This window comes from Limanda limanda, chromosome 15 (genome assembly GCF_963576545.1).
Source record: "Limanda limanda chromosome 15, fLimLim1.1, whole genome shotgun sequence".
Classification (NCBI taxonomy): domain Eukaryota; kingdom Metazoa; phylum Chordata; class Actinopteri; order Pleuronectiformes; family Pleuronectidae; genus Limanda; species Limanda limanda.
The window spans coordinates 10,030,480-10,057,922 of NC_083650.1; the positions used below are offsets into that span (position 1 = coordinate 10,030,480).

Genomic DNA, 27,443 nt, shown 5'->3' on the forward strand with positions numbered 1-27,443 from the left:
TTGATCATTCCAGATTTCTTCAGTTAGGCTCTGACATGCTTTTAGGGGCAAAATAACTCCGTACCTCCGGTGCTGTTATAGTGCCTAAATAAAGTTGTCAAAATGATGTCATCGCAGCGGCTCCTCCCAGAAACACCGACCCGGGGCCAGTGTTTTTTTCAAGGCTGACTGACTGCTTGTAATCATCTCGCTCATGAGCATCAGCGGAGTAATTTAACACAGCTGTAATGGAAGTAATTGTCAATTACACAACTTTACACTGAGCCAAAGTTTTGTTTAGCAGTTCGCGGAAGTTGGATATATTAGCATGACAAGGCCGGACACACCCTGCTGTCAAAGCTCTATTATAATCTAGTATTAGGGCCAGGCATCATAAGTTTTTTTGAAGGGAAATACTTTTTTCCCAGTATGCATTTCGAGAATAATGTCGAGAGAGAAAAAATGTAAATGTTATGAGTAAAGTAGCTCAGGGCCGCCAAAGAGACTTTTTTGACGTTCCCTCTCATAAATAAATAAGTTTTTCATTCTCTCACAATACTTTTACGTTACCTCCCTATACTTTTCTTTATCTATTCCTTCCGAGCCATATGTGGTAGATTGCAGCTTGGGCCTCATTTTTCTGTCTGAAACCTAGCGATCCCAAGAGAAAACTTACTGAGGCCGACCCGAACCTAACAAGCATTCTGTATTTTGTGACAAAACCAGACACTGGTAATGTTAACTGCACTGAGTTTGTTACTCTTCCCCTGACACCATGATAATTGCTTTGTTGACCCAATAACAGGCATGTGCAATGTAAAAAAAAATAAAAATAAATCAGCCCAACGTTTAATATACCTGTCTTGTCTTTACAGGCCAGACCCAAAGGTGAAGGGCTGACACCGTACCAGGGGAAGAAGAGATGCTTCGGAGAGTACAAGTGCCCCAAGTGTAAGAGGAAGTGGATGAGCGGCAACTCCTGGGCCAACATGGGACAAGAATGTATCAAATGCCACATCAACGTGTATCCCCACAAACAGGTATGTCAACGTTGGCTCTCTGAGAATTTGCAGTCGGGTTTTAAAGTGAAAAACATCACTCATGCAGTTTGTTTAAGTGGCAGGTCGAAAGTTTACAGAGTCCAGACCTTTGGCTTCACGGCTACATATAGTCCAGGATTTTCCAGATGGCCTCATTAAAACAAAATAAAAATCATCCCACTAACAACTGCTTTCGCCTGTGCGGTAATAAAGCAGCACTGAATAAACTAATTACATCTCCTGGCTGATAAACCTTTGGGATTATTTACTGAATGTCATCAAATGTCCAAACAAATATTCCTCTATTAATGGCTCACAGACACAAACTAACTCTGGGGGAATTGGGGCTTAGAGCTGCGGAAATTCCTCTCACGGTCAATAAAACCAAAAAGTGAAATCGCACTCACCGAGATCCTGCGGAGTGTTTCTCCAAACAGCAAACACTCCCAGGGATTAATGTGCTGGTGAGCTGTCTGCTCGGCTCAACCTCAAAAATGCTCCTTACAGCATGTTGACTGAAGAGATGGATCGCCTGAGAATGAATCCATCCTGTTTTCTTCAGCAGGAGATATATTTATACTCAACACTTCATACAGTAATATTTATGCTTTCCCACATTCTTCCAATTCCACTTCCTGAAATGAAATTAGGATCTCTGCCCGGGGGCCCTGCTTGTTCTCTGAACGCCACGGCCGACTCCAGTCCATTAACACTTTCACCAAACAGATAGAACGACATGCTCAGCCTAAATGTCAGGCAAGGAGCTGCATCATTCCCAGACAATGGAAAGATAACTATTCCAAATCTTTTGGTTTATTCACTTGTGCCTCCATCAATGTGTGATCGTAATCAAGAACATTTTCCACACTCTCTAAAAGAGTAGTTCTCCCTCAAAACCGTTTTGTTCTGTGAATTCATACCGCGTGTGAGAAAACCTCTTGTGGCGAAGCCGCACACAGGCAAGCAAATTCCCTGCATTTGTAATGTCACCCACTTCAAATCTTTCCGCCCTGTCAGCGTTTTAAAGGGACCACTAACCTCTGTGTCCTCGGGTATCAGAGAGCGGTGTGGCCTGTCTCCCTTCTGAGTGTTTCCATAAATAATCCAAATATATACTTTCCGATCCCATCAACATGTATGAAATATTTGTCCCCTCTTATCTGGGGAATATATTTATTAAACGTCCAGTGCGTTTGGCTCAAACCAAGGCCACAATTTCCCCTGGGGATGGGGGGGGGGAATGCCCTCCCTACTTTTCAAATATCAGGCTTCACTAGATTTGCACATTCAAATCTCTCTGCACAGCGCCCCCTTACTGTCCAGCTGCCGGAATCCAGATGAGTAGCTAAAATTGTTGACACAACTCGGAGACCCTTAGATATAGATATCATATTTCAAACGGCAAGATCTCAGAGGACTCTGTCGCGGTTAGCGAAGTAAATCAAAGTTAAATTCTCATAACTGAATTTAAAGCAAACCATGCAACTTTTTATTTTAACCTTCAAAATTAGTCAATGATGCACTGACTTGCAATAGAGAGAATGGTGCCACTTTCCTGACGAGTATCCATCCATCAGTGGTCTTTCAGCTCAGTGAGTTTGACTCTGCTCAACATTTTGATAGGCTTTGTTTTTCTCTTCAGGAAAACCATTTAATTTGCTCAGAACTGGAGCCCAACAGAGTTAAACACACTTGTGGCTGCAGAGGGCGCTGTTGCTCAGTAAAAGTTACACAGTGTTGCTTTAACTTTGCTGGACTTTGGCTTCAGGAGCAAACTGACAATGTTGGTCTTTAAAGGGAAAGGGAGCGCTCGATAAGGAGGAAGCTAAATTAGCTGTAGCTTAATGCAGGTCGAAATGGTGCAAATACACTATTATTAAGCTGCCCCTTAATTAATGGAGCTAACCCAAATTGTAAGTGATAATTAGAGCCAGTCCCATGACTCTAGCTGTAGCTTGGATTTCTTGGCTCCTGGTTTCGTCTCTTAGGTTACATAGACGCTGCTTTAACCTCGTGTTTAGCGGAAGCTTGGCAGACACTGCTCATCCTCCTCTGCACGTGTTTGGGAAAATAATTGAATGATAAGATTTATATGACCCCACAACTGGAACACCATTTACAGCTGTAATATATCTGTAAGTTTGTTGTCTGTTTTATGAATCCTTCACTACATTGTGTCCCCAACTTCCCTGAAAACAAACCAAAGCCCCCACATCTTAAATAATACCTAAATTATTTCCCATTTGATTCCTGTTTGTGCCAAACACACATACCACGTTAACTAAACGTTATTGGTCGCTGCAGGGGAAACATTCTCTATCCAACACCGACTCCCTTGAGCCCGAGTTTGTTGCCCAAGGACACTTCAGCAGGATAGAAGCCTGAAGCAAAGGGGCTTGAATCCAGCTCCAGCTTAAACCGAGGGGACCCCATAAAATATACATCTGATTTTCCAGTTTACCTCAAGGACCAAATGTACGATGGTAAAGTTTCAAAAGTTCCTGGCAGACTTATTATCAGATGACTGAAATATTTCCCTGTAGTGACCCCACCTTTAGTTCAAGTTGATATAAACAAGTTTTTGCAACAAGAAGAGAACAAAGGATGAAAGATAAATGTTCCATACAGGTTGTTTGTTTAACCCCCAAATGTCAATGCTGCAGCAGTTGGGTGATATTTCCATTCTGGTCATCATGATCAAATGCATTCTGCAAGTTTCCAGAGCAGATGGTGCTTTGCCATATCTCTGCAGCTAATTGTGTGTAGTAGACGCCGGGTCTGGGAAAAATATGGAAGTGATGTTGGAGGCCAAAGTACGTAGGCGTATATATTTGAGTTGATTCTGGTGCCAAGTAAACTGCCTGCAAAAAAAACAGCGTGTGCTCTGTTTTCCTCAGCGTTTAATCGGACTCATTACTGGTCCTGTGCTTGTATCCACAGCGCCCCCTGGAGAAGCCGGACGGCCTGGACGTCTCCGACCAGAGTAAGGAGCACCCACAACACCTGTGCGAGAAATGCAAAGTCCTGGGCTACTACTGCCGCCGTGTGCAATGAGCGTCAAACTCAGAGAGTCAGAGATCAACGTGTGTGTCCCAAGTCCCGACGTTCATCCTCCATCAAGGCTGTTAACTTTCTCCCTGCCCATGTCACACCCAGGTTCCCCCCCGACCATGCTCTGCACACAACATGGCGTCCTCTCCTCCTCCTCCTCACGTCTTCTTCTCTGTGTTTCGATTGCTCTAATCATCCCTCCTCTCTGATGCCTTCCTTCACCACGGCGAATGAATCTGTCCCTCAAATATGGAAACACAGATTTTCAGCCTTTATGCCTTTTTCAGTATTGAAGGAACGAGGGGATCACATAAACCGAAGATGAATCTTTTCAAGTGCTCTTCGTCGAAAGCCAAAACCTGCCAAAACCAGTGACTTTTTCACTTGTGTACTAGAAACCAGCCCAATCATCCACCTTCACGTTTAACATCACCTGATCAATGTATTGGTGTCACTGACAGTATTGGTCTCAATAGATTACCTCACCTTGGGGTTTGTTGGCTTTGTGTTTACAGAGATCCGCCTTTCTTTTCCCCCCTAAGTGAAGAGTTTGCTAATGTGACGAACATTTAACCAAGGCCTCTCCCGATGGTTCCATGTACAGGGGCCCTTCGATGTTTTGCCGTATTAGGGTCAACAGCACATCTTATTAACTGTGAATTAACTGAGGGATAATGTGCCATGCATCCCTAGCTTACATTTGGCCTATTTATTTTTCTTGTTTTCTAGTGTGCAATTTTAATTTTAACTGGGACATAAGAAATGTTTTTTTTTGTTTGTATGTTTGTATATCCCATTATTGTGTAACTGCTTCCATGTGTCTTTAGAAACTACTGTAGGTTCAGTTGCGTAGAGTCGTCCACATGTAGTGTGTTGCTAACAGATGAGGTTTCACTCGTGCTCCCCTGGAGTATTTTTGTTGCCCAACAAATTCCTCAGTATCTATAGTGTTAGCTCATCTATAGGTAGATTTCAGATGTGTTTTCAAATTAGCACAATTGACCTTAGAAACAATAATATCTTGCCAGTGCTGAATATTCAGTTTTTTCTGCCAGTTCCCTAGAAAAATGTCCAGAAAACGTCCGAGTGAGCCCATGTGAGAACCCAGCAGGATATTGTCCTGAGAACTTAGTGCGAGCAAGTGTGAAGTTTCTATCAAGTGACAAACACAAAACTGAAAAAAAAAAGTATACATCCATCTCAGGATGATAAAATGTTGCCAAATGTGTAGAAGAAACTGAGGAAGATGTCAACGTGGAAAGATGAGATTTGAGATTTTTTTGCGATAAGGGCGAAAACAGCTAAGATCTACCCGTCGAATTTAGTTAGCATTATGAAAGATTACTTGAGAGGTTACACTGTTCACATGTAAAGTCGGATTAGATACAAATTAGTAAAATACAAAGGAGATGAGATTCCATTTAGTTTGAATTGATGCCTGGCAACATTAGAGGAGACTGTGAAGTGAAATGGAAACTTTTCCGAGGGCTTGCTCCGGTCAGAACTGTGTCCAGCAGGCGACTGCGGTGTGAAGCGCGTCCAGACGGAGGTGAGGCCTCGGAGAACTGCAACAATGTTCAGGTTGTTTGAGAGAAACAATGAGATTTAATGTAGAAAGGGCTGAGATGTAACGTGGTGATGCTGGAGATTCAAGGATATATTGAAAGTGTTGATGAATTGAGTTAGATTCATTTTTTATTGGGCCTACAATCGTAAACCAATGTCTTTAAAGAAAGAGAAGCACACATCCTGTTTACGTAGCTCACTGCGCAGACCTGAAGCACGACAGAGGAAATAAGGGTTTTGTCTTCCATAATCCTGCCTTTCAAAAGAAACACCCTTACAGGAATTGCAAAATATTTTATACGTACTGTATATCTGGCCTTACGAAAGCTGGTTGACTGTATTTTATACTTTATCATACTGTGTGTGCCTTAAAAGAGATTGAAATCATTCTGAGGTATAAAGACCAGGAGGCCGTTTGAAACGAGTAAGAGACGATGGAGGGATATAGGCTCAGAGATGGAGCAGTGTGCAGAATGTGCATGTGGGAGCTGTGATGCATCAGAAGTTTAATACAGGTTCAAGATGAGACTAAGGACGAGAAAGGGAGAGTGTTTCTGGATTAGCAGTTTGAACTGGCATCGGCCGGGTTTAGCTGAACCAGCCTGTTTCCAGCTGGCAACAATAATCCTCCTGTGGTCCGTTGTCATGGAATATCAACAGAGATGTTATTCTTTAGTCCATCATCACAACAGAAGGGAGTTGCACACCAAACTGTGGACCTCGCTCTTTGTTTTTCTTCCCTGTCTATTGTAGTTGTGTTTATCTGAGCAACTATGGGTTTGGTAGAGAAATAGATGGTCATTGCCTTAGTGGGCGAGTTTGCAGTGGCTGACAATGGTACCTTACAGGAAATGATCGGTTTAGATTTCATCACTTAAATTAAAGGGGCACTCCAGTGATTTAGTACTGAACTTCCAGAAAGTCAGAAGACAAACAAAAAACAGTGAATCGGTGCCGAAGAGTCATATCCTTACTTTCAGTCCTTGGTATGAATCAAGCTCCTGAAAACAGTTGGATCCTACATTTCCCATAATGCAACTTTCCATAATAGCGTCTTTCCCTGCCAGGTTAATGCCCACAACTTTAAAACGCCACAACTTCTCCATGTGCCCAAGCAGTGATAACCCTGATGACATCACTATGACAAATGATGACATCACTATGACACCATCTGGGTTGAGAGCCACATGGATCCTACATTTCCCATAACACACCTCAGCTGCATCTTTCCCTGTCAGGTAAATACCCAGACCTTTAAATCTCAACGTCATCATTTCACAACACAGGCGTATTGTTAAAGATGTGTCTCTCCGTGCTGAAAGCAGAGATACCTACATCTTGGTTGAAAGCCGCGTAGATCCTACATTTCCCATAATGCAACTCAACTGCATATTTCCCTGCCAGGCAAATGCCCACACCTTAAAAACAGCTTGTGTTCAGGGTGTTTGATAAAAATGTGTCCATTTACCATGCGGGTTGAGAGCCACATAGTTCCTACATTTCCTATAATGCAATTTAATTTCCCAAAGCCACACAAGACATAAAACAGCTGTTTACATTGTGACATGCAAACTGAACGAAATTGGTGGAGTGCCCCTTTAAAAGCAGCATTTTATCACCTGTTTAAGACGTAAAGTGAACAAAGAGGCTCCTTCAGACTCGTCACTGCTCGGAACAATCCATGTTTCTTACTGTTAGCATCGTCTTTCTTTTAGAGACTAACCCAACAGGTCTTTACGTCTGAACCCTGTCGTCCACATCGTACCACGTGGCTGTAAAGATAAGAATATATATACATATATATACCAATGATGCCTTATGAACTAACCTCATAAAACAAGTAACAATGTTATCGTAGTTCAGTGTTGTGGTTGAATAGAAATGAGAAATAGGTGAGGAAGAGTTTGATTCCGCCCAGACGTGTGATGAGGCGTCCATTTGAAATGGCAAACCAAGAGGCGATGGAAGCAGCTGGAAGAAATCGCTGCTTCCAGACGTTCGGAGTGTCTTGAATAACATATACTTGACTTTTCTAGAACCTTTTCAGTTCAAATTATTATTTTTTTCTATAAACGAGATGTGTATTTTGGAAAAAACACTTAATAGATGTTGAAAATTTTAAAGCAATCTGCAAAAAAACTCGAGAGTTATTTCCCTGACAAAGATAAGACTGTTGTATGTATATATTTGATGATGGCCATCGTCTTTAAGGATCTTTTTTGAAGTGTTATGCAATATTCTTGTGTGAAGAAGGGCCTATTGCTGAGAAATAAAGCTGGGAGTCCGTTTGTGTTTCTTTATGTTTTACGAGAATCTGAGGGGCTTATCCTGCAGAAATATTTATGGAAAAGATTTTTTACAACACTTTTTGTATAGAATATGCAACAAAGTTACACTAAGAAGGAAATATTGATGTCTACATAGAATATTATTAAAAAAAGCTGGTACATAATTAATACCCTTTCTCAGTTATTGTAAGCCATTGTACTTTTATGTTTTATGATGTTATCAGTGTGGAATAACCCACAACGTTATTCAGTCGCTATGTGTAACTAACTATGAGCTGCCATTTACACCCAGTCGCATGTATTCATTTTGTAAACAATATTATGAAGATATATTGTGTTAACATGCAGAAATCCTTGTTTGTTTGTTTGTTTCTTAAGTAGCGACGGACACTCACCACTGTATACGCACGTTAAACTGTGAGATGTAGTTTGCTTAAAGCAGCAATGATGAGAATCTATTATAAAATGTTACGGTGTTATTAGTAGTACAGGAAGTGTCGAGGAAGCGTGTGAGACAAAGAACTGTTTTAGAGTTTGCATGTGCATGTGTTTGGAATTTGAATGAAAATATCATTTTGTGCAATGTATACTTATTTAAATACTTTTACGGTAGTTTGCTTTAGTACATATTGTTTTTAACATTATCAGCAACTCCTGATTGTTATTAGTCGTAAAAAAAATTAATGGTTCATTTACATTCGCTAGCGTAGCCTCGACGAATAACACATATTTACTGAATGTAATGTGTTAACACTTATGTGGTCGATTTGGAAAGTGGTGTGTGTATTCTTTACTGTCTGTTTGTAATGCGATATTGCAATACTGTAATATTTGAATTGGACAGAAAGCAGCCGTGAGGTCGGGAAGACAATGACTTTTTCGGGAAACAAGGGCAGTCATGGTTTCGAGAGTCGACCACGGGTCTGTTTTTCATGTCCATGAAATGGCATTCCAAAATGTGCCTTATTTGTTAGTCGGGAAAAAAAAATTTTAGTGCTGTAGAGCTGTCGAGAGTTTGATGAATAAAAATCATATTGAATTAAGAGCATGTGGAATTGTGTGGTTTCGTTTGTTTGGGTCCTGTGCTGAGTTGTTGTCAACAGTAACTGGGAGGTGTTCGCTCTGTGGAGTTTCATTTACGCCAAGAGCAACACTTTATTTTCTGAGAGCTCCTGTCTCCTGTGCTGTATTCATCACGGTGAGAATTTGTTTTCAAAGTCCCTCAGCTCAGAGTCTTTGAAAGCGTCACACAAACGTATAGATTGTGATGAAATCAGATTTTAAAGGTTGATTCCTGGTTGTTGTGTAACGCAGACGAGGTCTGGACCTTCTTTTTCTTACTTTCTGTCAAAGTGATGAAAGATAAAAGCGGCGCCGAGCTGCCAGGACTTCATTTCAACACTTTAGAGTCAAAGTGTGGACATTTAAAACCAAAACACCAAGAGGACTGAAATGTGTGCTGCGTCTCAAATATAAACATTCACAGCAATTTTAAAGATGTCACTGTTTTGCATGTGTATTAAACATTGGCCCAGGCGCCGCGTCTCTCCGGCCAAGTTTCCATGCACAATATTGGACATGCATTCCAAATAACTAAACTAAACCAGAGGGTGGGGACGCAAATTATATCAAGTTTGTTACAACATCTCTCTCTCAAACAGAGCGAGGGCTGCAAAGTCTCTATGGCAACAATGTAATCTGAGAATTCAAACAAACGGTGGAAGGTCAGCACGCATATGGTTTCATTTAGGGGGCGAAAGCTGCTTTTTTCACGTTGCTTCATTATTTACTTTCATAAAGTATTAGCTCGATAAGCAGCACCACCCAGTCTCTGGCTCTCAGACATGTCCTGGCTTTCCTCTCTGTCTCCGTCTCCTCCACACACTGCTGTGCAGGACGAGCTGCTCACTACACAACCTCTCCACAGGGTTCTCTACCATTCCAGCTGAATTCTCTCTGTCAGTCCACATGTCCATCATCCAGCAGCTGCTTTCATGTGATGTTCCAGCTCCACTGTCCGTGGATGTCACGTGATGTCACATCCTGCTCGGATGGGACAGGAAGTCGGTCATGCTGGAGAGCCGGCGTCTAAAAAAAGCCGCTGGATCGTTTCCAGGAAGCTTTCAAACCGGCAGAGTTACTGGTACAAGAGAGGAAACGTCCCGTACCAAGACCAGACTTATAAAATCTGAAATGTTCATTTATTTGGCAGTGATTGGTGAGTGATCACATAATAACAAACTTTCAGAGGGCAGTTAAAGCTTTGAAAAGAAAGATGTATAAATATATCAATTAAACTCCCAGTCATTGCATTATAACTTCATTTAAAAGCAAACACACAATATAAACATTTGATACCAGATTCTTTTCATATCTCCTTGAAGGTTTTATGGGTACAGGAGGAAAGACGGATTAAAAATACCAGATGGCTTTGGACTGAGTCATCCCACAGGAGTCCACAAGTGAGGTGTCATTTGATCTCACCACAATCACTTATGACAATTTTCTTGATCACGCCGCCATCGTGTAAACCAAAGGATTCCATCTTGGTGACCACGTCCATGCCTGCCGTCACCTGCCCGAACACCACATGTTTACCATCCAGCCTGTCAGAGGAGGGACCGAAAAAAAAGACATGTCAGCGAGTGCAGAGGCGAGACACGTGATTTAAAAAGTTCTGCAAAGCGTTTACCATTCGGTTTTATTCGTGCATATGAAGAACTGGGAGCCGTTGGTGTGTGGCCCTGAGTTCGCCATGGAAAGAGTTCCTGCAGACATCAAAAACCAAAAGAGTAAATCAATAAACCACCGATTCAGGGAAGTTTTAGGCCTGACAGAGCAAAACCAAAGCATGACGTAAGTCAGTAACTGTGTTAGAAAAACAACCTGAGTTTCCTTTCACAAACTGATTATAAAACAATTTAAAACAAAGCCCCGAACAATCAGCATGAGGATTAAGTTCCTTTGAAATAATGTGTTATTTTGATTAATAATAGCTGAGCTGATAAAAAGTGAGTCATTCATCTGGGATTGGAAAAATCTATACAGCCAATATTATGTTAGAGCTGCACGAGATTAGGCACTGCCATCTAGTGGAGAGTCAGATGTACTAAAATAAAAAAATCTGATAGAAACTAAATGAGCTGCTATTTATTAGAGGGGTCGAGCTGGTAAATCCTCTGAAGAGCTGCACAGACAACATCAGCACCAGGAAAAACTGAAGGTCCAGCTCTCTATGTGTCTCAGAGACATTGTCCCTCACTGCGGAATTACAGAGGAATCCAGGAATTTGAAATGAGATGCTCCATAGGACCCATTTCAAACACAATTGGGACAGTGTGAAGACAGCCGTCAATGAGTGGAAACTGCCTTCGTACGTTACACGATCGAAGGGACAGTCCATCCTACAGGGGGCAGCATGAGGAAAAAGAAAGCGGAGGGAAAGATGGACAGACAAGGACCAGAGTGGAAGAAACTTTGACGCAACTCAAGCCTTTGAGAGGGAATCGATCGGTACACAGCTCCTCAGAGCAGCGCCCCCCCACCAGCCTGAGAGTAACAGCATTCACGATCCATATCATTAACTGATATCAATATAATTTATCATCTAATAATGGTTTAGTCTTGCAAATGTCAGTGGAAATGGGCTCTTGTTAAATAACAGACTGAATACAATAGCTGATCCATTTCCTGCCCGTCTGCGATATTGACTGATTGTTTCAGCAGCAGCACAGGGACCTTCCAAAAATAATAAATATTTGATTCTAGTTGGAAAAGCTTTTTTTTTTCTTGTTATCTCCTGAAACACATCAGGTAGCTTGTGGATCTGCACACAAATCTGTGTTATGTAATAGCTATGCAGCTTGGATGGATTACAGATGAAGAATAGTTTGTTTGTGTCCTCTGAATTCGTGGAGTAACAGTGTCAGAGAAGCTGTGTGAAGACGCACCTGGACCAGTGTGTTTTAACTTGAAGTTTTCATCTCTGAACGTTTTCCCGTATATAGATTTCCCTCCTGTGCCGTTGTGTTTGGTGAAATCTCCTCCCTGTCCCGGAAAACATTAAATCCATCAGTACAGAGCACGATTATATCTGTGTGCACAAAACGTTCACATGTGCACAAAATATTTCCTCAGCTACAAAACGTTTACACGTGCACAGGATATTTCTCCAGCTAAAAACACAAAATAGTGCTTGGTAGTAACACAATAATGATTGCAGTATAATTCTACCACTAAAGGGAAAGTCCAATATGATGGATCATTAGATATGAAGTCACTCACCTGACACATGAACTGAGGGATGACTCTGTGAAACATACAGCCCTTGAATCCAAAGCCATGTTCCCCTGTGCACAGAGCTCGGAAGTTTTCTGTTGAAATGCAAACACATAATAAATCATCAGAATTCAATCAAAATGTGTGTTTACTTTAATCAACAGTTATTTATGAGAAGAAACACAGTTGAACTCACCTGCCGTCTTTGGGACAACATCTGCATTCAGCTGCAACATAAAGGAAGTTTACAGTCACTGGTGCAGCACTGGGAAGGTGTGTGTTTGTACATATTTATATACAGTCCCATATTATATACAGTCCCTTCATATGTACACTACCTTTTTAAACAGTCTATGGTCCAGTCTTTGATTTGTACCTTTTCTATATACAACCATTTTATGTACAGTCTCTAACCCAGTGTGTGATACAGTCTATAGTTTGTACCTTCTTATATACAGTCTATGACCCACTTTGATTTTTACCTTTTTATGTATGGCCCCGTTTTATATAGTCTTTTTTTATTTACATTAGCTTTTCATATACAGTCCCTTTTTATATAAAGTGTGTGGCCTGTACCTGTTTATAAACTGTACCTTTTTATGTACATTGTGTGGTTTGTACCTTAATATGTACACTACCTCTTTATATACAGTTTGTGGGTTCGTACCTATTTATATACAGTCTATGGTACAGTCTTTGATTTTTACCTTTTTGTATACGGTCCCTTTTTATATACAGTACCTTATTATGTACATTACCCCTTTATATAAGGTACCTTTTTGTATACGGTACCATTTTATGTACAGTCTCTAACCCAGTGTTTGATACAGTCTAGAGTTTGTACCTTCTTATATACAGTCTATGACCCACTTTGATTTTTACCTTTTTATGTATGGCCCCGTTTTATATAGTCTTTTTTTATTTACATTACCTTTTCATATACAGTACCTTATCGTGCCTTTTTATATAAAAGTGTGTTGTCTGTACCTGATTATTTACTGCACCTTATTATGTACATTAACCCTTTATATAAGGTACCTTTTTGTATACGGTACCATTTTATGTACAGTCTCTAACCCAGTGTGTGATACAGTCTAGAGTTTGTACCTTTTTATATCCAGTCTATGGCCCACTTTGATTTTTACCTATTCATATACAGTCTGTTTTTATGCACAGTCCTGTATATATCCAGTCTATGGTCCAGTGTGTTGTCTGTACCTGTTTCTTTACGGTACCTTATTATGTACAGTGTGTGGATTGTAGCTTATTATGTACTCTACCCTTCTATATAAGGTAGCTGTTTACATCCAGTCTCTGATGCAGTGTGTGGTCAGAACCAGTTCACTCCCAGTGTGAGCTTGTACCTGGATGATGATTCTGCCCAGAGGCTCGGACTCAGCCTCGATGTCCAGGAACACTTGCGGGTTGGAGCGGCTTCCGGAGGAGAAGAGTCTGGCTGCTGCGATCCCCACAGAACTGAACCGCACACGACTTTTCATCCGATTCATCTCTGGTCACATGAACATCACTTCCGGTTACTGCTGCTGCTGCTGCTGCTGTTTACATGTGACGTCTTCTTCTTCTTCTTCTCCTTCTTCTCCTCCTGCTCATGCTCCTGCTCATCTTCTTCTTCTTCTTCTCTGAGGGGTTTTACGACAGTCGGCATCCAGGAAGTTCACTTTACTGCCACCTGCTGTTTAAGTTCCTCCCCCTCAGTGTCCATTCATTTTGAAGCTGTTTTATGAGTTGGTTTTATTTGACAAATATAATTTATATTAATTTGAATTCAAACGGTCCTATTCACCAAACAATAATAATAATAATAATATTAATAATAATAATTGTATTACTATTATTTTCTGTGATTGTGTGGTCCTTAGTAGTAATAGTAGAAGTATTGTTATAATAACAATAATTAGGGCCCTAGCACTGACAGGCTCTGACAGCTTAGACAGTGAGGCCCTATTGAAATTGTAAAGATTATTATTATTATTCAGGGAAATTAATTGGCTTTTTGAGGGCTTTAACATGCTCAAATTATATATCATTCTTTATAGATAATTATTACACAGTTTAAAGAAGTTTTATTTGTCAATAATAATGACAAATTAAATTACATTAAATTAAATTAAATTAATCCTGCGCAGTTCACTTCTGCGCAGGAGTTAACTGCGCAACTCTTTTGCCTGAATAATAATAATAATCCTTACAATTTCAATAGGGCCTCACTGTCTGTCAGTGCCTTTCAGTGCTCGGGCCCTAATTATTGTTATTATAACAATACTTCTACTATTACTACTAAGGACCACACAATCACACAAAATAATAGTAATACAATTATTATTATTATTGTTTGGTGAATAGGACCCCATTTTAATTCAAATCAACATAAAGTATATTTGTCAAATAAAACCAACTAATAAAACTACTTCAAAATGATAATATAAATCTATGAATAATAATAGTGCGGTCAGGAGCAACCGAAGAGCCATAAGCTTTAAGTCATTTATGGTGTCATTGTCAGTTGGAGAATCATATCCTTTCATCACATGATCACATGTGATCCCACATACAGTATGTTCTGTACTATTCTTCTAAAATACAGTATTTAAAAATGAGCAAATAAAATACAAAAGTTTTCCAAGAGATAATTCGAAGTTTTACATGTTGCTATTTGATCCAACTGTTGGAAAATATGAAGAAAAAAAACTAAATGATTAGTAAAATACAAGTAAAGTCTAATAATGATTTAGTTTTTCAAGTTTTCCTATGAAAGAGTCAGAATCACTGGGCAGAGCAGCAGCCTGAACTTTCTCAACAGGAACTTTAACAGTTTCTATGTTTTCAACAAAGTTCCATCATCTCCACATATTCACTTTACAAATTCAGGCACTGTGTTGATCATGATGGAGAATACAGTTTGAGTCATCTATGTTTTTTCTATAACAAAAGATGTATGTCGCGGCGCTTCTACCTCCGGTGCGTCCCGGGGTTATAGGATGATGGTGTGACGTAAATTTATTGTTTTACATTGCATGTGTCACGTCATGATAATTCGGTCTCTTGTGCCGCCCTCTCGGCATTTTTCACCATAGGCAACCGCCTATGTCGCCTGTACCAGGAGCCGCCCCTGCGTGTGGTGTCAGAGCCGTTGCTCTGCAGTTTCCAGTCCTATGCTTTCTGACTGGAATGATCATCGCCTCTTTCCAGCTCACTGGCATCTTTCCCTCATCCCACCTTTTTTCCTTTTTTTTACAGCAGCAAATTGTTTGAATACAGTTAATCTGTATCAGATGCAGTTTGGCCTCTAACTGCTCTCAGGCTGGAAGGAATATCTTGTATCAAAGCAGCTGGATAAAGATGAAACATACAGCGACACCATGTGGGAGGTTTAGGAAATAAAACAATAACCTGCTAAAATTGTAACGTCTCGATGTCAAGGTGTTCCTGATGAGGTCTCATGAGTTTTTCAATATTATACCTGGGCGAAAAGATAACCAAACTATCGCATGACAACTGTCCAAGATTCATATTATTTATTAAACATCAACTCTACTATCGTATACTCTCTGCACACTCTTTACCTCGACTTGTTACTTATAATTTTCGGAGTAATTTTATTTTATACGACTTTTACTTATGTTTAGATTTGATTATATAGCTGATTATTTGTATATATTTGTATTTTTACATTTGAAACTCTCTCGACCCTTGCGCTTGCGCAATGACGCTCTGGAATCATGAATCTAATGCTATGTATATAAAGTTGAATATAGAATATGTAACATATTATATTAAATGCCAAAAGACACAGAGGCCATTAATTGTGTTTCATCTGAATACATATTTATTAGATAAATATTAGGATGTCACATCATCTAACTACATACAGATTTGCAAGACTAAAAATCACAATGTTTTTCTGACCAGTTTAGAATATGAAATGATTGTACATAGAATGTACAAAACCAAAGAGACAACTGCCACCTGTTGTGCCAATCACTTCAGATTGTACCTTATAGCATATTTTGCCAAATTGCATAAAAATTATAAATTTGACAAAAATCTTTTTTACAAACTGTAAATTTGGAAACAACCCTTTAAGAGCCACTCAGAGTTCCATGTCTCCAAGTCCCAATTATACCTCAAAAGGTTTTGATAATTTCGTAGCACCTTTATAAAGTACACAGGTAATAGAGAAATACACAGAAGTTTTAATATTACACAAAAGAAAAATTGTCTTGATTTTTTTTTCTCGGAAACCCCGCGTGGAGGGGCACATAAAGTATCTTACATAAATGAACAGGCGTGGTTAGAGAGGTCCGCACAGACGCAATCAAACACATTTTCCCAATTCAATGTCTGACAGGAGGATGCAAGCTTTACAAATTCTAAATACACTATGCACACTCCCCCTGGAGAAAATGAATACATTTCTGTTAACGTGTCTCTATTTGTCATTTACAGTATATACACGTGTCCCTTACGTCCCTCAGCCACGACCTTTCCTCGTGATGCGAACGGGAGAAGGGTCTCCCTCAAATGATCACTTTACAATATTAATCCTCTTTCAGATCCTCAGCTCAGCTTCCAACGGCTGCGATCGGACAGTACGATTTGTGTCGCTCAGATTACGCACATGTGATTTTTGTGAGAGGTTACAGTTACACACTGTGTAGGCAAATAAAACATTGTGATGAGGCAGTGCACTGTCTGCGACAAACATAGAAACAAACAACATGTGATCCCTCGACTGTGAAACCCGGTGATTCTATCGACTCTGACAATACAGCGAAGCCCGATCAGGTTCTTCAAATATCAAAACGGGGCAAATTTCACCCACCAGCATGTTTTAAAATTCACTGATGGTACTGCATAAAACCGTGTAAACCAAATTATATCATTAAAAAAACATTGGACACAAATAATAACTTAACCCGCAGAACAATATAAAATGTGATGAAAATCATATTCACACTTGTTTTTGCTCAGTATGGTTATCAAAGCTCATTATCAGGCCTCGAAACAATCAGTTTGCACATTCGCACTTTAAATAAAGAGGACGAGGTCACTTGTTCCAAGAACAATAATATTAAATCATTTTTGGAGAATTTTGGAACTCGAGGCTGCAGAATTTTAGACAAAAAAACCCTGCTAACTTTTGTACACATACATGTATGAAATAAAACAAAAATTAATCACAACTTTCTTGCAGAATAATTCAAATATTCCTTTTTTTGCTGATGCATTGTCACAGGCTAATGGAAAGAAACTGTACACAATACACAGGGTACAAGGCCAGTGAGAGTGCGTTTGGATCAATCGGTTACAATGTTAGTTATAAGGGATTCTGTGTGTGTCTGTGAGTGTGTGTAGTCCTGGACAGACATACAGTACCGTGGAGTTGCAGTAATAGATTAGGTACAGCACTGTACAGTACTCACAAAGGGAGTATTCACAAAGGGTATTTACAACAGCTCTGGAAACACTGTTGGATCATGCAGAATGTTTTTCCCCAATAAGATGTGAAAAGAAAACGAAGAAACAGGAAGCTCGGGACGATCACGCAGACGGTTGTATAAAACACAGCGATTTCAAATGATCTGCCGGATGTCGAAACCTTGACGAAAAAACTTTGGTGACGTGTGTCTGATTCATTTCGACTTGGGACAAAAGGTAAAACACTTTTTTTAAAAAGGACAACAGCTAAAAAAAAAAACAACGAAATAAAATAATAAATATCAAGACGTGAGAGAAAATGATTTGATCAAGCACGTTGAGGCTGGACTAAGACAACAGGAGCCGTTGGCACACATGCACTTGAGAACAAACTGGTGCAGGGTTCGGTGAGGGCGAGCTACAGACGGGTGGAGAGAGAGAGACGGTTATAACAGTCGATGTTTCTCTTCCCTCCTCCGTTCTCCAACTTTCTCTCCCCCCCCGCCGTCTTTCACTAACGTTCACATGCAAACAAAAGGGAAGACATAAAACAAACACACAGAAATATGTATATATACTCACACACATAACGACACGCTCACACACAACGTTGCACAGCGCGCACTTTTTTCCTCTGTTGACACCGGAGGACATTTAAGCTCATCCTTTCAGTGCTGGGATTCTGATGAGCTCCAGTTATTCATCTTGCTCTCTCGCTCTCTCTCACACACACACACACTAACAAACTCACACACTCACAGACTCACACACACTGGGGGGTCAAAGGGCATGGCATGTGCCAAAGTTTTGGAAGAACACATCTCAAACAGGATAAAAACACTCTTACAAGACAATGTTTTTCCCTTGGACTTTTCGTTTTTTTTCACAAAAGGAAAATTATAATTTAAAAAAAACAAAACAAAAAATAAAAACAAAGCTACAACACTTTTTCCTGAAGCCCACAAAGGCTCCGCTCTCCTCTGTGTTGTCACACAAGACGATTATAGCTGCACAGTTTTCAGTTGAAAAGTCACAAATATCATATATATGTATATATATAATATCATTTTAGTGCCCGCCATAACATGGCTGTAAATTGTGTGTGTTTCGAGTCAGAGGCGTAGGAACTGGTGCGTGGAATCTTTACAGGAGGAACAAGAAAGAGGGAGGGGCAGCTCGGAGATGAGCGGCGTTCCTGCGTTCTCCGTTGGGAGTTCCCAAAACAGGTGCCCCTCTTTTCCGCCGGGCCCCCCCTCCCACACTGTATCTGTGTGTGTGTGTGTGTATGAGCATCGGAAGCTGCTTGAAGTGTCTATTTGGAGGAGGGGGGTGAAGTGTCTGTGGACGGACAGTCAAACACGTCACCGCTCCTGGAGGCGCAGGAGGGTTCGTACGGGAGGGGGAGGGGCTAGTTGTTCTCAAAGAGGGAGAGAAGGTCGTCGTTGCTGTTGGCGGGGAGGTCGGGGGGGTCCAGGTACGATAGTAACTCGTCCGGGTTGGCCAGCTCTGGAAGCAGCTGAGGACAAAAGAGAGAAGGAGAGGATGAGAGGCAAATCTACACAACCTGGAAACACATGCATCTTTCTGACGCTTGGAATAATGCGTCCGGTGAAGTTACACGTTAACACGAACACCGCGGCTCGGACGCTCGGAGAATCAAACACAAGCCGAGCACACAGCAGAGAGATGAGAGCAGCTGCAGCAGACGACGTTAGCTCGTAACACGCAAAGCCGACACACTTACATCCAGGGAGGGTTCAGGCATATCCTGCGCTCCCTGCCCCATCTGCCCATCTGAGGAGGGGTTAAAGTTCAGATCGCCGTGGGGGTGACTGTTCGGCCCGGCCTGCTGAGGCAGCGGCGGCGGCCCAGGCTGGCGATGCGGCTGCGATGACGGGCCGCCGTGATGCAAGGGCTGCCCTGACTGGCCGCCGTGGTGTAAGGGCGGCCCTGTTTGGCTGCCGGGGTGGGGAGACGCATGCAAGCTCTGCTGCATGGAGCTATGGGACTGATCGGGATGGGACATCTGGAGGTGCGAGGGAGGTATGGAGGGAGGATGAAAAATAAGGAGGAGGACGGAAGAAACAGCGAGAGAGAGAAAGAGAGAGCAGAGGGAGAGAGTGTTATGGGAGGAGGAGGAGGAGGAGGGAGGTGTTGCGTGGGAAGAAGAGGAAAAGCAAAATGAGTTCCAGCGTGAATAATATGGAACAGGCCCTCTAAATGGAAGCTGTGATCAGCAGACATGTACAGCTGCAACATTATACGGTGACATGAGCATGTGAGCATGACTGAGCACACACGCTGGCTCCAGGCACCGGCTGCAGCTCACGTCACAAACCGGAGCCAGTGTGGCACATTGTCTACTACAAACTGAGGCAAAGACTTAAGCTACAGGACAAAATAACTCAGCAGTAGATCAATAAACACCATAAATAATCCTAAATTAAACTAGTTCTATGAGCAGTGAACTGTTCCTAAAAACATTTACTCACCGCATCGTTCATGCTGTGGCTCAGGGGCTTGTCCTGCGAGTGGAGGCCGCCATGTCCATCCGGGGGGTGCGAGAGCTGGGGGCCGTGGATGAAGTCACTCATAGGGGGACCACCTCCGCCGCCTCCTGCACCCCCACCACCGGAGGGGTTCCCGTGAGGGAAGTCAAAGTGCCCCTGGCTGTGGTAACTGTTGCCTGTCAGGATCAAAGCACAAACATTTGGTTTAGTCAGAAGGCTAAACTGCAGTCGTTTGATGAATCATTAATTTAGTTTTTAAAAAGTTATCTTTTCAAAGAGGTTACATAACAGGATACATCCTTTTTTTTAATGTTATTAAACATTTATCAGAGTGACGAGCTGACAACATTTTAAAACAGGTTCAGCATTAAAACTCTCCTTGAGGCTGTTTCTTTGTTGCAATGCACCAGAGACATATCAATGGTTCCTGTTGTAAAATGCAAAACATATCCTGTTATTTATCAACGCAGCAGGATTCTGTGGGCTTCCTGGTACCTGCTCCTGGGTAATCACCGCCGTTCCCACTCGTATGTTGACTAGGGTGTGGAGGGTAGGGACTGGGACCGGGACCAGGTCCAGGGCCGGGTCCTGGGCCGGGACCAGGCCCTAGCTGGGCGATCATCTCCATCACATTGGGCATGGTCATCTGACTGGGGCTCATGGTCTTGAAGCGCTTGGTGAGCGGTCCGTCGGGATCCTCTTTGATGTGTAGCTCGGACTTGATGGGGACAGGTCGCCAGCTACATGTCGGGTCTATAGTGACCTCTTCAAACTCTGAGCTGGAGGTGGAGGAAAAACATTTTGTTGGTTAAATTATATTATGTAAGTTGGATTCAGCTGGTAAAAGAGGAGAAACGTACTTTTGTATGGCGTTGAGGATTCCCCACATGTACTGGTCCACCTCCAGACCTTCTAGTAATGCCGTTTTACTGAAGAGAGAAAAACAATTTATTAGAACAAATCTAAAAGAGGCCTTTCTTACTGGTTATCCTATCTTTAAATCCAGACACTTACTTGCACACAGGACACCTCCATGTCCCCCGCTCACAGTTGAGCTGTAAGTAGGACTCCAGATCAAAACACTGTGGAGAACAACATCACAACTTTAGTATTTACAGCGACGCACAATGCCAGTGTTCATTAATAAAACGTATCACAGCTTCTTTAAATCCGAACAGACCTGGACGTGTTTGCAGTCGTGCCCTCGTGCCGGTAGCTGGATGCGTCGGAAGGTGATGGGACATTTCAGCGACACTTTGATGGCCGTCTGCTCCACGCCATCTTCCCCGTTCAGAGTGGTGTTGCCTGCCGAGGCCGCCACACTGCTGAAGTTCCTCTTAACTGAACCAAAGAAGATGAGGCGTGAATATTTGCACCGCAAGACATATTTTAAAGCAAGACATGAAGAGAAAACAGGTTGTGTGGCCGTCTCATTAAGATGTGCTTCTGCATATTAACTACACAGAGAGACAAAATGAGCCGTACCCTTGGTGATGCAGTGTTCTGCAGGAAGGAGCCTCTTCTTCAGGAGCCCCTGGAGGACAGAGCGCACAGATGGTCTGTGGACCAGCTGCAGCACAAACAGGTGGGACTGCAAAGCAACACGGCAAGATGAGAAAACAAATCTGTCTTCTAACATCCAAGTCTATTCCACACATTGACTGTACATAGTTCAGTCAAAATCAACAAAGCAGAGGTTTAAGAACAGAATTATGAGACTTGTAATTTTAGAGGTTTTACATCATGTCGAGCGGGTGCACTCACACAGCAGCAGGCCGTGACTGTAATCTGGATGGTGTTTCTCCCAGGTTGGCATACGTGCTTCAGGTGCAGGGCTTTGTGGGAGGTTTTGTTGTCGCCCCGCTCAATGGTGAGAGGCGTGGCGTTGACGCTGACCTGGACGGAGGCGGGCCAGTTGGTGTTCATCTGCCTGTCTTCGTGGTGGTAGCACTTAAACTGCAGCTCAAGGTCAGACCTATGGAAGTTACACGACAAGAGAGTCAGCGGTTAAGTAGCAATATTATTTAAAAAACTCATAATAACATGCCAATAACATCCAGTCAGCGCACTTCTTCATGCATATAAAATCCTTTTAAAAGTTACAGATAAAAGATTCATAAGTCAAAGGTCTGTGTGGTGAGCAAACCTCCACATGAGGGTCTGGTGGACGGAGGGTCGAAGGTGGAAGACGTGGTTACTGACAGCCAGGTTGTGCTCCAGGCGGAACGGCTCCAGCACCACTCCATCCCTGACGGGGAATGTCAGCCGCAGCTCTTCGTTGGGGTTACCTGGAGGACAGAAGAAAAACAGGGAGGGGGGGGTTAAGGTCACGCAGATGAGGATGAAATGCCAGAAATGACCCAGTTGCTTCAGTACTGCTGGTGTACTCACTCGGAGGGGGCGGTAGTGCTGTCATATTTGGTTTCATGTCGGGTGGAAACGGGGGTTTCACATCCTGGTTTGGCGACAGGTACGGAGGGATGCTACTTCCTGGGGTCATGGGGGGTGTGGGGTTTCCAGGGACAGGGGAGTGGGGGTAGTTTACGGGCCGGGGAGGCTGTGAGAGGCAGGAAAGTGCATAATGAAAACATCTGAATAAAAGCAACTCATTCATGACTGAGCTGAAGATCTTGGCACGCTATGGTTAGCAAATAGAACTTGTTTTTGGGTCTGATGTGAGAACTTACCCCATTACCTTGACCGTAGGAGTAACCGCCTCCAGAGAAGTTGGTGCTCTGACCATTGAAGGGCTCTTGCTGTAAATTAATTCAATGATTTAATAATTTGATACAGATTTATAGACATAAAACATATGGTTTCTCACAAAATAGTATACAAAAAATTTGACAAATGGATGAACGGTGTGACACAACAGACCTTATAATACTGGCCCATGGGCATCCCGGGGGGGTACTGTCCCTGGCTCTGCTGCCCTGGCATCCTCTGCCCAGGGTAGTTTGGAGAGGACAGCGGCCTGGAGGGGTTTGATGACGGGTACTGCCCCTGCTGTGGCGGGAACTGACTGTTGGGCCCGTATTGCTGGGTTGCGTAACTTGCCTGGAGAGTGGAAGTGAAAGAAAAATGTATCAGGTATATGTTTCAGGTGCTACAGAGAAAGATTTCCAGGCCAATGTTTTACACTCACCTCCCCAGGATACGACCTCTTCATCCCCTGCATGGGCACACCCTGTCGAGGTACTCCAGGATACCCCTGCTGTGGCATCCTCTGGCCGTGAGCTCCAAACGGCCCCATGCCTGGGGTTCGAGACTGGTTCATGCCCATGGGAGGACCACTCATGTTGGGGTTGCTCATGCCTGATCCCATGCTGGCTGGATTCATGCCTCCAGGGGGCCCTCGTGGGCCTGGCTGGTTCATGAACTGGCTGTTGTAGGTCTGAGTTGGGCCCATTTGGAACGATGAACACATCTGGAGGCAAAACAGAAGGTTTAAGCATTTAACATGATTGTTCTGTGTCTACAACAGGTGGCTGGGTAATAGGTTAATGTGTATATTTGTGTTTGACATTCTCTTTTGGTAAATATATGCAGCTGTAGACATGTCAGCAGGTGTGTTCTGTACCTGTCCATACTGGTTCATATCTTTATTCTGGGTTTCCTGCATAGCGGCTACCGTGGCTGTTGCTGTGGCCGTTGCCGTAGCAGCAGCGGCAGCGACGGCAGCTGCTGCGGCAGCGGCAGCTGGCTGCGTGAAGTCACCAGAAGGACGTGAGTGGGAGGTCATTCCCATCCCTCCTTGAGGAGTGTTTGGGCCTCCGGAATAACTGTTAAAAAAACAGATTGCAGTTTTTAATCATTATTGTAGATTGTTATGCTTGATTTTAACATTATGTTAAGGCCATCATCGAGTGTCTCACCTTCCGCTGTATCCCCCAGGACCACCAGGGTAGCCAGGCCTGCCGTACATGCCCTGCTGCATGTACTGTTGGTTGGAGCCGCCTTTGTTTTGGAACTGTTGCTGCTGAGCACTGAACTGAGGTGAGTTGAGTCCTGCTCCGCTGGCAGACATACCTGGTCCCATAGGGTTACCCCCAGGATTCATGGGGTTATTGCTGTTTGCCATCGGATTACCGTGCACCTGGATTTAACAGAGCATCAAACAGGGGGAAAAACATTCATTAGGGTTTATAAATCAAACAAAGGAGACAACCCTTGTGAGTCAAGCATTGACTGTGGATGCTGTTCATGCATGGACATACCTGACTCTGTGACGTATTGGTCACGCCCCACACCGTTGTCACCACGGACAGCGACCCAGGGGGCTGGTTGGTGTTTTGTTGCCAGGGGACAGAGTCATAGGGAAAGGATCCATCACTGGAAAGTAGATCAAAACACAAACATGAGCCTGGTGTCACTTTAAATTTCTATTTGGCTAGGAAAAGAGTCAAGAGAAGCCACCAGGAGGCGCATAACCGTCCAAAAATGTGAATAATGTGGGAATTCTTTTTTGCCAAAATGTTGGGCAATTTGACATGTTCGGTTTTCAGTTTGAAAGCGAGGATGTTTGGCGATGGCTGCACAGTGAGATAAGCTGACACATGCCCACACTCACCAGTAAAAGTTAAATCTGATTAAAAATTATTTCTTTCTTTAAAGAATTCTCTGGATATGGATCGCTAGAGTGCAAATGGAATGTGAAGTATTTAGATCCAAAACAAATATCAGGGCAAAAATCTGACAGTTTCTAACATAGAATAAACAAGCCCAGTCCTCATGGGGGGAGGCAAGTGGCCAGGGGGGTGGGAGGGACTGCTGTTTTTGGAGAGCAGCTTGTTTTCGCTCATGAGGTTCGCTTTTGGAATGGACGGCATGTTCAATATTTCCTCATAAAGGCAAAACATTATCCCAAGATCCTCAGCAGAGGCAAACAGGACTGTTGGCTAACTCCAGGGTTTCTTGGAGAGAGAGCAAGAGAGAGAGGTAGAGGGAGAGGGAGAGAGAGAGGGAGAGAGAGAGAGTGCGTGCGAGAGGTATGAGCACACAATGTTCTCCAAAAACTCACAGCTCACTTCCCTGTTGGCTCGTCCCACCAAACCCAAATCACAGCAGCTCCACTCAAAAACACTTTCTGGCTTTTCTCCTAACTTTGGAAAATCCTCTGTGTCTTGGCGTGTGTGTTAAATAAGTCAGGATTATCCCTCAGCAAAGACTGAGCCACTACTGAACCTTAACTGAGTGAATATTAGGTTGTGGAGAATTAATCCTCTAAAACTATTGAGAAAAGGCAAACTTCTTGAACACATTCTTTTCTGCTCCATTGCTTTTGTACATGTCTGTAATGTCACATTGGATTTAAATAAAGAAAACCAGTCGAGGACACATGGCTGCACCTCGGCTCAACAGTCCCCTTAAATTCAACCAAGCTGCACCAAGTTTCACACACTCATAAATATGAGTCCCCTAAATATATCAGATTTTTTCCATCACGATCAAAGAATTGTTTAATGAGAAATAAGACTATTTTTTTTAAATCCTGGCTCCGCCCCCTGATCAGGATTCAAACAGGTTTCAGTTCTTCGTTGTGTCATGTCCCATCATTCAAAACAAACTCATCAAAATCAGTTGAGTAGTTTGTGAAAGAATATGCTGGTTAAATCAACCCAGGGACCTCAGTATTAAGAAAATGCAATAAGAATAATAATTTTTAAATAAAAAAGAATGTAAATTAAAAGTATAAGGTGTATCAGATGTGTGCTGCAAACAGTTGGGAATAAAAGGGCATAGTATTATTATCCTAACTTATTCAAATGAGTATTATAACTTATTATAGCAGAATTTGAGAGATGGTAAAACACATGGTTGTTGATATGATGTTGACTGTAAGAAAAGCACAGTCTGGGCTGAAGTGACAGGAGAAGTGTCGGAGACGCCCCACTGACCTGTGCGTGAGGCCGGGCTTCATGCTGCTCATGCTGGGCTGCATGGGGACTTTTCCCTGCGGTTCGTTCTGCCTGTTCTTCTGGTGACGCAGCAGGAGGAGACGACCCAGCTCCTCGCACCACGACGACAGCAGGGCTGCAAGGAAAACACACAGACACACACACATATGCACACGCGTCAGTCTCTTCCCAGCAGACGCACAAACACACACACATATGGCCTCCGTGGAAACGCACTGTGTAGTTATGGCACAGTACGTGTATGTTTAAGTTTCCATGTGCGAATGGTCACATTGAAAACAACATCTCGTTAATAGATTTGGTTCAGTGCAGTAAACGGAATTGTTTATTGTATCCACAGCCATTCAGCCTAAAGTTACTGCTTTAGCCTCAAGGGGGCAGCCTAACTCAACAAACCTACATTGCTTATTTGAGTGTGGATTGCACAACAGCTATAGACCAGACCACCTCCTCCTGCAGTGTAAAACTGAAATCTATCACAGGGAGGGACGGACTGAAATGAAGCATGACAGACACATAGACACACAATGATCAGGTTTAATGATAACACGCGAGGAAGTGTCGTATCTTCACTCTCCTCCTCTCAACACCACCACTTGATTCATCATTACACGTCCTCTCAAATCTCTCAGGACCATGCAGTCTTCTCATCCTCTCAATAAAGACAAGGGTTTAGATATGTTTTTCTGGTGCTAATGAGGTTCCCGTTTATTTATTTTTATCCTCCCTCCCCTCCTCCTCCTGTGCCCTTGTCATTCTTAAATCAATCAGAGCAGCTTGTCTTATTCAAATAAATCGCCTTGGAGTAGAAAGTTGTTTAGTCAAGTTTCGGTTTACACAAAAAAAGAAAGGTTATAGTGTTCAGACTTAATTAAATAATTTAAGATGCTATTTCTGGCTTTGTAGACCCAGATGCACCAGGTTTTTGGAAGTGCTGATATAGGCAGGTTTGGGATTTCAGGATGTGGAGTTTATGAAAATGTCGAAAATCTTACACAATGAATGATGAAGATTTACAAAACAACAAACAACAGATGTATGCGAGGAAAAAAAACATGGTTGAAGCACCCCCTCTTTAACATGGACAATTTGATATGATATTATATGATGGAGCTAATAATGTCTTCTAATATCTGAGTGACGGTATCCGATCTGACAAGTGTTTGTTTACCAAGCAAGTGGAAGAAAGAACAGGGGAGGGAGGAGTGGTGACGTTTTCCTCTGGAGGGTGGAGAGCGCCAAGCCTCCTAGTTAAAGAGGAATTATTCCACCCTGCCATTACACAGAGCTTATCTCCCCACTAAATCACCACCTCCACACAGAGGGACTGTCTCCTCCACTGGCAACCCACCATTTAGACCTAAGGATCAGCTC

The 27,443-nt window shown here is 42.6% G+C and overlaps 3 protein-coding genes across 6 annotated transcripts in view; 1 reads left to right on the forward strand and 2 right to left on the reverse strand.

Annotated features, from left to right (window-relative positions):
* The window catches only part of zcchc24 (zinc finger, CCHC domain containing 24), a 33,574-nt gene extending 24,607 nt beyond the window's left edge, over nt 1–8,967 (forward strand). Inside the window, exons 3-4 of the mRNA XM_061087186.1 lie at nt 855–1,019; nt 3,960–8,967. Of these exons, the coding sequence (XP_060943169.1) occupies nt 855–1,019; nt 3,960–4,073 (279 nt within the window). The 3' untranslated portion in view covers nt 4,074–8,967. The remainder of the gene's footprint in view (nt 1–854; nt 1,020–3,959) is intronic.
* A 1,260-nt stretch (nt 8,968–10,227) lies between these two features.
* Nucleotides 10,228–13,833, reverse strand: ppifa (peptidylprolyl isomerase Fa). Its single transcript, XM_061087099.1, has 6 exons — nt 13,567–13,833; nt 12,399–12,429; nt 12,209–12,297; nt 11,875–11,971; nt 10,617–10,692; nt 10,228–10,530 (listed from the first exon to the last, which is right to left on the reverse strand). Exons 1-6 carry the CDS (start codon nt 13,708–13,710, stop codon nt 10,395–10,397), a joined length of 573 nt encoding a protein of 190 aa, XP_060943082.1. The 5' UTR covers nt 13,711–13,833; the 3' UTR covers nt 10,228–10,394.
* Nucleotides 13,834–16,396: 2,563 nt separating this feature from the next.
* zmiz1a (zinc finger, MIZ-type containing 1a) overlaps nt 16,397–27,443 on the reverse strand; it is a 74,473-nt gene continuing 63,426 nt past the window's right edge. For all 4 annotated transcript variants that reach the window (XM_061086961.1, XM_061086962.1, XM_061086964.1 and 1 more), the window contains 18 exons: nt 26,049–26,184; nt 24,369–24,483; nt 24,027–24,247; nt 23,732–23,933; nt 23,297–23,578; nt 23,029–23,208; nt 22,839–22,907; nt 22,543–22,708; nt 22,298–22,439; nt 21,916–22,126; nt 21,637–21,742; nt 21,332–21,492; nt 21,166–21,233; nt 21,012–21,080; nt 20,647–20,930; nt 20,134–20,327; nt 19,386–19,667; nt 16,397–19,157 (listed from right to left, as the gene is read on the reverse strand). In XM_061086961.1, coding sequence (XP_060942944.1) covers nt 19,050–19,157; nt 19,386–19,667; nt 20,134–20,327; nt 20,647–20,930; nt 21,012–21,080; nt 21,166–21,233; nt 21,332–21,492; nt 21,637–21,742; nt 21,916–22,126; nt 22,298–22,439; nt 22,543–22,708; nt 22,839–22,907; nt 23,029–23,208; nt 23,297–23,578; nt 23,732–23,933; nt 24,027–24,247; nt 24,369–24,483; nt 26,049–26,184 — 2,996 coding nt within the window. In that variant the 3' untranslated portion in view covers nt 16,397–19,049. The remainder of the gene's footprint in view (nt 19,158–19,385; nt 19,668–20,133; nt 20,328–20,646; nt 20,931–21,011; nt 21,081–21,165; nt 21,234–21,331; nt 21,493–21,636; nt 21,743–21,915; nt 22,127–22,297; nt 22,440–22,542; nt 22,709–22,838; nt 22,908–23,028; nt 23,209–23,296; nt 23,579–23,731; nt 23,934–24,026; nt 24,248–24,368; nt 24,484–26,048; nt 26,185–27,443) is intronic.

Bases quoted from the DNA above. Each gene is read 5' to 3' on its own strand.
- ppifa (XM_061087099.1), bottom strand. From the start codon at position 13,710: ATGAATCGGATGAAAAGTCGTGTGCGGTTCAGTTCTGTGGGGATCGCA. The intron at 12,430-13,566 runs GTACAAGCTCAC...TTTATGTTGCAG, and splicing joins TGGGCAGAATCATCATCCAG to CTGAATGCAGATGTTGTCCC. The intron at 11,972-12,208 runs GTGAGTGACTTC...TTTCCGGGACAG, and splicing joins TCCCTCAGTTCATGTGTCAG to GGAGGAGATTTCACCAAACA.